The sequence below is a fragment of the Mytilus galloprovincialis genome, chromosome 5 (genome assembly GCF_965363235.1).
Source record: "Mytilus galloprovincialis chromosome 5, xbMytGall1.hap1.1, whole genome shotgun sequence".
NCBI lineage: Eukaryota > Metazoa > Mollusca > Bivalvia > Mytilida > Mytilidae > Mytilus > Mytilus galloprovincialis.
In genome coordinates, this window is record NC_134842.1 from 54,665,548 (window position 1) to 54,676,125 (window position 10,578).

The window sequence follows — 10,578 nt, forward strand, 5'->3', positions numbered from 1 at the left end:
TAACGGTGAAACATAAGAACGAACTATAAAAATCAGTTGAAAAAGGCTTAACTCATGATCATCAGATGGATAAAAATACAAATATTACAAATACAAGTTGACGTGGCCGGGTCCTTGTACATCCCAACAACAAAAAAACACTAAGTACAGATATGAAACTACGCAGAGTTACTTAAAGCTAAGTCAAAGCCACTAACAGCTAATAAAAAAAATCATGCATCTAAGACTAAATAATCAATTGGTATGTTTTAGCTTTCCTTACTATTTTGAACATCAAATAAGCTAATGTTGTCATTTTTGAAAGTATAACAACTGATTAGGACCCACGGACGACCTTTATGATATAAACGTAATAATATAAGGACTGTACAAAACACTTAACAAACAACGCATATTAGCAACAGCAACAAACAAAAACCATTAAACTACAGGCTCCTGATTTTAGACAGACACCATTATAATGTGGTGGGGTTAAACATGTTAGTGGGCGCCCAACACGGCCCTTCCTTTGGACAGTGATGCAATAGTACTAAAAAGGACTAATCAGAAGAGTAATAATAGAAAGACATCTAACAAAACTAACAAAAAGAGTCTATAAAAATACTAAACTGCTGATTGTATATATACCGGATCTTCTAAAATACGCGTTGATAAACACACAAAACATTAAAGTATTAAGATTTTTTTTTAATTTGTCATTTCGGTTGTTTTTATAACTGATAACTCAAGATATTCGAGCCTTTGTTTTTTTTGGGCATTTTTCAGACAAGTGTTAATAACAATGTGAAGCTTACCAGTGTAAATGTGACGAGTATGATTATATATAATTGGGGAGTTAGCACCGGTGCAAGCTGGATGTTTAGACTTGAAGGCGTCAATATTGATTTTCCAACACGTGTGATTTAAATGTTGTAGTTACAATTGGTTTAATAAAGGTATAAGTACATTGTAATGATAGGAACAATCTGATCTTTAACATAGAGAGGTATTTTCGAGTGAACTAAACTAGCTTAAGATGAAGGATTTTGCTTATCGACACCTGTGTAATGGCAAATGAAGGTTTCAGAAGGGGCATCGCTTTTTACCTTTTCATATTTTCATAATGCTAATTGGTTTGAAAAGTTTGTGACTGGCAATGTCCGAGAAGATAGAAACTAGGTGAGGTATAATGACGTTGACCATGACTGCGTCAACATCGAGAAGTTGAAAATGTTCATAAAGTTTTCCGACCTACATGAGGAACTTTTTTTTATATTTACAACCATATGGTGTCGAGGTTCCCAATTTATAGATCCAGTCCTTTTCTGGTTGTTATGGGTGGATTGTTGATCCTGTGGTATATATTTTTGATTATGCGAATTAGTATAGAAAGTTAAGGATTAACAGTCTGATTAAATTCTTGTAATCATTTTCTTTTGCATTGTATTTTATGTCTGATTTATGCCGTACATATGTTTGAATAAAACACAATGTCAAAGGAAGCATACAAAATGAACTATGCATTGAGGCAGTACTTTTCCCATGCTCAAATCGATTGAAAGACAAATTCATGTTACGAACACAACTGAGGAAATGACATGAAATCAAAAGAAATGAGATGCATCGTAACAAGTAGGTACAATGCTTCACCTTATTATGTGGTTGCTTGCGGCATTATTATTTATATTATAGTGAGGGATTTCACACGTTAAATTGTCTGTTGTTTTCAATTCCTTAAAGGACAGGCACAGTATACCAGAGGAATGCAAATACACCTCAGCAATGACAAAACTATATATAACACATGACATATAAAAAGTTCGTAAGACTATCACCTAGAAAGAACACACGCCAAATCACATTTTATTGGGATTTAGCATCTGTGTAATCTTGTACGTATATATTAGTTCCATTAAGGATTGAGGCATTACCAATTACATTTTGAACCTCCAATGAATTACAGTTAATCGGGACATTTTCAGTTTTACGCAAATCACTTACACCCACCTGGTCAAGTGCATGCTCTTTTCGAGAAACAGTTTCGTTGGAATGTTCAATGTTATTTTCAGAGCTGACTGCGGTTTCTGTCGTTTCGATTTTTGAAGGCATTAATAATGAACCCTTATTGTTATTTACTGCGTTAGCTATTTGTTTGGTATTTACAGAAGTCTGAGAATTTCCATTCCTTTCCGACTGATTTTGGTGTAAAACATTCACTGTGTTTTGTAAATAGTTATCTATTCGGTCTTCTTTGATGTCACCTTTAAGACCTTCTTTTGGTAGGAGGGAGGATATTGAAAGTCCTTGGCATTGATGAATTGTCACCGGCACCTCATAACTATGAGAAGTTTGTTTCCAGTCTTCGTCCAGAGCTTGATATGGATTAAGGTAACCATCAGTTATCATTTGTGTACTAGAATCAGAAGAATCGTCCACTTCTATGCTCGGAGCATGCGTTACATCATATTGATGTGTCTTCTCTTTCCTGTTCTCATCAATAGAATTGTAGGGATGAAGGTAACCATCAGTTATCATTTGCGTACTAGAATCAGATGAATCGTCCACTTCTATGCTCGGCGCATGCGTTACATCATATTGATGTGTCTTCTCTTTCCAGTTCTCATCAACAGAATTGTAGGGATGGAGGTAACCATCAGTTATCATTTGCGTACTAGAATCAGATGAATCGTCCACTTCTATGCTCGGCGCATGCGTTACATCATATTGATGTGTCTTCTCTTTCCAGTCCTCATCAATAGAATGGTAGGGATGAAGATAACCAGAAGCATCGTAATCTTTATCGAACTCATCTGAGCTTTGTTTTTGATCTGAATCAAGGAGGGTTATATCGCTTTTGTTAACATGTTTTTCAGAACCATGAAAACTACTACTAGTACTATCCCCTTCAGAATGAATTGGGAATATATAGCCTGATTTGTTGATATCTTTCAATTTTGACTGATCATTAGCACATTTATGTTTCACATGTGGAGTTCTTATACCGGCATTTTCTACCAGCTTAGTCTCGTCTATTTCATCGTATAAACTAGAAGGCGATTCGACATCAGAACGCATTTGTCTCAGTGAATTGCTTTGTTTAACATTACGAGATCCAGGCTTTGTTACTTTGCCTTTATTCTTCTTTCTGTATTTCCGGACTAGACTAGTAAGGCCAATTGCTAGTAAAATACCAGCAATGACTGAAGAATATATGACTATTTCTCGCTGTAAGAGCCCTGAAAGTATAACAACATATGTCATACCTATCATCTGGAATCACAAACGTCTTCATTTCAAGCAATTGGAAAACTTTGTCCCTTTAGATAAATAAAATGAAGCATTATCATATTCGAACTATTGTACAAATTTCGAGCATGTCAAATAAGGCAATTATGATTCATCGCACTACAATACATGCTATGGAAAAGGTGCAACAATAATTAGGATCAGAAACTAAAAAAAAACTTAATTAAATATTCATCAGAAGTCACTACGCAAATAAGAAGATGCTGTATGAATGCCAAGGCGATAACCCTGAACAAGTGAACTAATGATGTAGATGTCAGCAAACCCAGGTCATCATACGTGTTTATCAATGGGTAAAAATTCATACCGTATAAAAATAGTTAATAGTTATTTAAAAGCTTTTTAAAGATCAGATTTAAAAAAAAGTTATTCGCGAAGAAAATTCTTGATGGTTCTACTTTAAGGTGAATCAATCATTGAATGTATTATGTATTTGGTATTTCTCAGTAAATCTGCCGAAACAATATTTGAGAATGCCTCATTTTTCCAATGATTGAGCAATAGTGTCGTATTTAGTTCCAAATTTCAAAGAAAGATTTGTGATATGATTCTGTATGACAAAATACATTAAAACAAATATTTTGAAATACTTACCAGTGCTTTCTTTTTGAGGAGTAATGTTTATGATCCTCGTATAAACATTGCTGACGGGCATATAAGTTGTCAAATTTTCCTTCACTGAAAATCATAAATAGTAATATGAATATGCAGAGACTATACACTGGTAGTAAGATATAATCACAACATCTAACGATCAATACATACCTTCTGTGCAACATCGAATTTGACGCTGAAATATTTTTCTATATTAAGTAAAAAAAATTTGGTGTTTCAAGACAACTAGAAACAAAAACATATTAGCAAAACCTATATTGTTTACTCCTTTATTATGCTGTCAACAGGTTTTCCTTATACGTACCTGTTTAATATTTCAAGACATTGTCAATTGATGTATTTAACATCAACGATGAAATGGTGCAACATATGAAATACATTCATTCATAATTAGGAAATGCAATCTTTAAATCCGTTATTTTCTAAAGATATGACGTCGCCTTCTTTTGCCATGTGTTTACCACACAAGATAGACATTTTAAGTCTTTGAGACGTTGTAATAAATGAATAAATTACCAGTGTTCCACACTAATTCTGTCACAGTAACAATCTCTGTTACGGTCGTTTGGATTGGTTCTGTTGTTATTGTTTTATTTACACAACCATCAACATTGTCACATCTAAAAATATAAATTATAATGCAATTATTTTATATAAATAAGTTATAATGCAAATTTCTAGTATCAATGGTTCTAATCTATTGACAATCAGCCATTAGCCGAAATACGATTTTGGATTTTGATAACAACAACAAAAGTCAATACAAGATAATTGTTGAATGTATTTATATCTCAGAAAACGGTGGATAGTATGTATTGTCAACTCTTTCCGGTCGTATTTTTTTGTGTACTTACATGAAATTCATATAAAAGTTTCTTTAACACAAAAAAAAAATACGTTCTTTTACAAATCCGTAATTTAACTGTCAGATCTAGCGATGGTGTCCGCCACTCATTAACCCAAATTTGAGCAAGTGTTTGCATCTTACATATCACAGTGAACATGAAGCATTATATCGACACCAAGAAGATTGACACCTTGATATTTTTATTTAAAGAGACACGAATTGACAACACCAAACTTGAATGTATGATAAACTTGACAATGACATAATTTCCCAATGCTCTTGACATTAGCATTAATGTTCATCTACTTCATACACATATACATCAGTTTATGCATTTTGTTTGACCAAGTCACGTGATACGCACTCTAGTAACATGAGCGTGCTCTTCGTAAAAACTGTACAAATTTGATATGACCTTGATGACGGTCACATCACAAAGGTTTAACGTAATAGATGTGGTTGAATCTCTTAACTCGAAATCATGTTTTGTATTATAAAATTTAGAAGCCAGAATAGTTGTTATTTCTGTAAAAATTAACGATTGTGTCCTTTCCCCTTATTTGATATTTTGACTTTTATTGATTCACGCATGTCAAGACAGGATTACCAACATAATGCATCTTGTATCGCTCTTATTTGAGACTATTTAATTTTGTTTTACTTTAGTACCTTGATTTTTATGTTATAAATGAATTTATGATACGACACTTTGAACCCACTGGATAAACTACTATTACCTTTTGTGTATGTTAACCTCACACAAAATTGCGAATGTTTCTTGTATTTTTGAAACGATAACACATTGAACAGAAATGTCATTCATTATGTTCTGTCGAATGATGCTGTTATAGCTAGTCTCAATAGGGAATTAATAATGATTTAAGAGGAAATGATAGCTTCGAATGGATCATCCTTGTAACCATCTAAGAAAAATGGTTAGGCTCTTTTAATTTGAATTGACATTTTACCCTGAAAAAGTTTCTTTTAATTTGTTTGTCAGCTTTCGATTTTTTTTAAATCACTCCACTTTCAATACGTTTATATGACATACACAAGTACAGTTATGAAATATATTTCATTTAAAAAATAAATTGAAATACTAAAAAAGAAAACCATATTGTTTGATGACACCGACAACATAGATAAATGGTGAGTAAAAAAATATTCTATACCATAGGGCATTAAAGGGCTCCGCCAAACATCATAGTAAAGCCTTTTCAGAAGCAGTGAAAATCAAATTCTCAAAGTGCTCGTAATATAATGTACTTCCCAATTCAAACCAAGTGTGGTTGAGTACAATTTCATTATGATATTAAACAAGGGAAGACGATATGAACGTATCTTTTTTTCCTAGTAGAAGGCTGCTACATGTTAATCAACCAAAATATGCTGTTCAATGATTATATGTATTAAAACATGGCCTTAAATTGAGCTAAAACAGATGTTTACAAAAGATATATATGAGCTAGAACAGATGTTTACAAAAGATATCTATGATTTAAATGAATACTACCTTTGGAATATACTACAACTACAAGAATCAAGACATTGGATTCCGTACATGCTTGTGTTACATGGTACACAAGAAATCCCATTCGGTCTGATGAATCCACGCTGACATGCTGTCGAATGACAAAAAAACATGAATAACTTCTGTTACTTTTTACAAAATGGAATACCGATGTGTTAGGCAATTTTCAGAATCAATTTTCCTGTATTAATGATACTTGCTATGGTATCTTTTGATGTATTAGTAATCAAAGAATACAATACAAAAAAACACAACTTATTGGTTAGTGGTCATATATTGGAAATCATATTACAGCTCCATACTTTTATAAACAAAACAGTTTATATCTTTTATATGTGCAGCTTTCGGATATTCCTCTCTTATTCTTATGTTGATATTTTGAAAATTTCATAAACTACTTTTTGCAAAAAAATAAATTCATTGCAATGAGCAGACGTAACAATTTACATCAATATAGTTGATTTATACCAAATGCATGATTAGTTGGTTTTTATAACGTACTTACATGAACATTACATATTAGAAAAATAAAAAAAAAAATCACGTGCATAAAATATCAGTGCGTAGCTAGTCTCACTAATTGTAGGAAAAGTGAATATGGAAACAAATGGCGAAAACAAAGACGAAAAACTACTTCAGAATCAAAATCTGTTATAAAGTATTTGAACAAAACTGATAATTGAATCTCATTTTTATCAGTAATGCTTTGTGTAAACAAACACTTACCCACACACGTGTCATTAATTAGTTCGTAGTTAAAACAACATATCAAATTTCTGAAACAGATAATTTAAATAATACATGCATGCAATTAAAATGCGTTTAAAAATTATGTATTTTAAAAGTATTTTCATCTTCAGAAACCATTTGAATACGGCTCCGTGATGAATAATTGTCTCTTTGGCATTCATCATCTACTTATATCTCTAAACAAAAAATAGGAAATGAAAAGGGCGGGATATAATAAAATGAAAATTTGGTTTATTCTAGAAGCGGTGACGTTTATTTTTAAACCATTGATAATGAAAATAATAGCAAATCTTGTTGCAGAATGAAAAGAAGTAAGCATTTCTGCTTCAGTGTAATAATTATTCATATGCTCGAAATCGTACATTAAGAACTGAAAAATTCAACATAAAATTGTTGTTATGTTTGGCAAGAGGATATGGTTGGTTAAGAAGAAAGAAGAACATTCATCAATGGGTAGCTGATTCGGAGCCATTAAGTCTATATCGAGACTATGATCTGAGGTGAAACAGTCTGCTAACATTTATTTGAGAGAAACTTTTTTATAATCAATAGCTAGTACCAATAAAAATTCTGGTACACGTAGAGTAAATTTTACGAAATTCAAGATTGATTAAGAAATAACACAAATAGCATACAGTTATCTTTCTAACATGGTTGCAGTTATGAAATAAATTATGATCCTTGCATCGATTTAAAAACTGTGACTTACTCAGAAAGATCTGTGCAAACACCCTCTTCCGTCGTATTAAGACCATTTGCCACATTACAAAAATTGCATAAAACTAAAACAAATATCACAACGTTAAACATTTTTGAAATAATACAGATATTTCCATTGTATTGATCAGGAAATATTGAACAGGTTTGATTTGTGTCTGTATAATCATGGTGGATGGAACGGAAGGAATACAAATTGCATAGAGGAAGAATTTGTCAAATGAAACATGGAGGGTATAAGTGGAACTATCTAATTTTTATGTTTTATTTTGTAAATTAATTACAGGCAGTTTCGAAACCATTCGTTATTGTCATACACCAAAAAAGCTGCTGTTTTGGAAAAAAAAGGATATAGGTCCAAAGTGCATCTTAACTATTTTTTTTAATTTAATTTCTAATTTGCTGAGTAATATATTGTTGTAGTGATGAATCAATGAATTTTAACATCACGTTCTATTTTTTGGGAACTGTCCCTGTTCTACAGTTTTTGACTTTAAAACACAAACATGTATAATCAATAAAAATTAATTTACAAAATATTGACAGATCAAAGTAACGAAATAATAACTATCCATCATAAGGATATTCACACTTGAACCGTATTTTCCGTTTATCTGTTCGATGGCGACGACCGAAGTAGACCTACTTCATACGTACAACAACATGTTCGATACATTTCTAATAGGGTATTGTTTACAACTGTTTTTTAACGATATCAAAATTACTTCAGATACAGTATCAAGGTGTACATGTGCATTGTATTGAATTTTGAACTCATTCTTTTTGTACATGTTTTCATGTATTTACAGAACTATCTATTCATAGCTCACGAAAGAAAAAAAAACAACAATTTAATGTGATCAATGTATAAAAAAGGAGATCACATTCCATCGATGATATTAGACAATTGTCACAAGATAAATAGGATTAGACTCAGTTAGGTAAACCCATGTCAATTTTTCTAAATTAGGCTCCATAAAGTATTTTACGGTTTTGTAGAGATTGTTGGGTAAAGCTTTTTTCCTAACACCACTTTACATTATTATTGATTTATTCCTTCACTTCTTCTTGATATCTTCCTCATGAATGAATACACATATTATGTCCATGGAGAACATGTATTATGAAATATAATGCCACCCTAGACATGAAAGAAATGCTTTGAATTTTCCGAAAACTGTTACTGTCCATATATGCCGGTCATATTGCTGTACGTTAAATTCAGTTTCTAACATTGCTTTTATAATTATCACTTCATAGCGTAATAACGACGGAAATATGTTGAAATAAATATATTACTCTTCACATTAAAGGTTAAAAACCGGCTAATTTTCATTATGTTTCAATAATCTGTACAATTTTTCACATTTTTGCATTTTCGATGATTATAACATCTATTGGAACATCTTGGAAGTGATGGATATAACTCGTACCTTATAATTCAAATGTGCACAAAATAGACTATATTGTTTTATTTACAAGAATTAGAGTCATAGTAATCCATCTGCTATCTGTTCAAACTAGTGACAACTTTGCTCCCGACAGAACATCCCTTGTATTTATATATTACCTAAGTTGAATTAATGGATAGGCTGCACTTCTGTAAATATATATTGACAATGGAATTTCCAATAGGAACTTTTTAAACTGCTCATTGTATCATTCTTGTTATAGGTTTCGTGGAAAAATCATATTTTGGAATGTTAAGTTCATATGCCTTATAATTTTTTGCAAAGTTCAAAACATGTATATTCTACATGTATATTCATTAAACCGTTAAGAGTTTAAACCTTTACTAAAAATCTGTACTACCCCTCCCTCTACTTTCAGTCTTCCTTCAAATATATCCGCTATCTTTATTCTGTATTTATTGTTAAAACTCAACAGTTTTTCTTTATAAGATGAACCTTTTGTCGTCGTCATTGTCAAATTTACAATCAACTATAGATTTAATGGCATCTATGACTTTTTTAGTCAGGTGTCTTGTTTTTGTCTGGTGTTATTATGTTTACACAATTATGGCTAAAGGCTCACAGTTATTGTCACATTGACTAAGTTGGATTATTCACCAGAGTTTGCCGTCAGTTCATGTATAAATAACTGTTATGAAAGATGGAGGGTAAGAAAGCTAAATGAGAAGGTTTTCCACCTCTTTTTCTTTGGAAATTTTCTGTACCAAGTCAGGAATATGTAAAAAGTTTTTCACTTGTTCAAGTGGTTGATAATGTTTGATGTTTTCAGTTTTATTGACTTTTCTTTTTTGAATTTTCCTTGAAGTTCGATATTTTTGTTATACATTTGTATGTACTATCATCTACAACTGTTATAACTTTTTTTATTGGCGTCTTTGTTAGATTATTAGTATGTTTGTTTATATTGTGAAGTCAGTGTTACATTTATGGGATTTATTGTTATACAGTTTTGTCTGCATGATCCAAATTTTTGCCCAGTGAACATATCATATAAAAAGCATAATATATTGTATGATTGCAAATGAGAAAACTCTCAATGTATATTTGGGTAACTTGACTAGTTTTGTAAATGAAGCAAAAATATAAATATATGTCATACATGTTGGAGGCTTATCTATCTATAAAACCAGATTGACCGACTAGTGTCTTCGGACAATGCCTATTAGAACAAGTAGATTAATAAAAACCAACGTCCAACTAGGTCAGCTATTATCGATTTCCCTTTTTTTATATTTCGTAGTTTTGTATATCGGATTCCTCTCTTTTTATAATTTACTGTTGTTTAGCAATGTTCCTGTTTCCATTATAGGATTTAACTTTCGCCATTTAGTTCACTATGATCGTTTCTGTATTTAATTGAA

At 31.6% G+C, this 10,578-nt stretch overlaps 1 protein-coding gene across 1 annotated transcript; it reads right to left on the bottom strand.

The window, feature by feature from the left end:
- Positions 1 to 212: 212 nt before the first annotated feature.
- On the bottom strand, positions 213 to 7,868 carry LOC143074081 (uncharacterized). Its single transcript, XM_076249627.1, has 7 exons — positions 7,738 to 7,868; positions 7,005 to 7,054; positions 6,261 to 6,369; positions 4,417 to 4,520; positions 3,880 to 3,963; positions 2,877 to 3,215; positions 213 to 226 (listed from the first exon to the last, which is right to left on the bottom strand). Exons 1-7 carry the CDS (start codon positions 7,836 to 7,838, stop codon positions 213 to 215), a joined length of 801 nt encoding a protein of 266 aa, XP_076105742.1. The 5' UTR covers positions 7,839 to 7,868.
- Between the last annotated feature and the right edge of the window lie 2,710 nt (positions 7,869 to 10,578).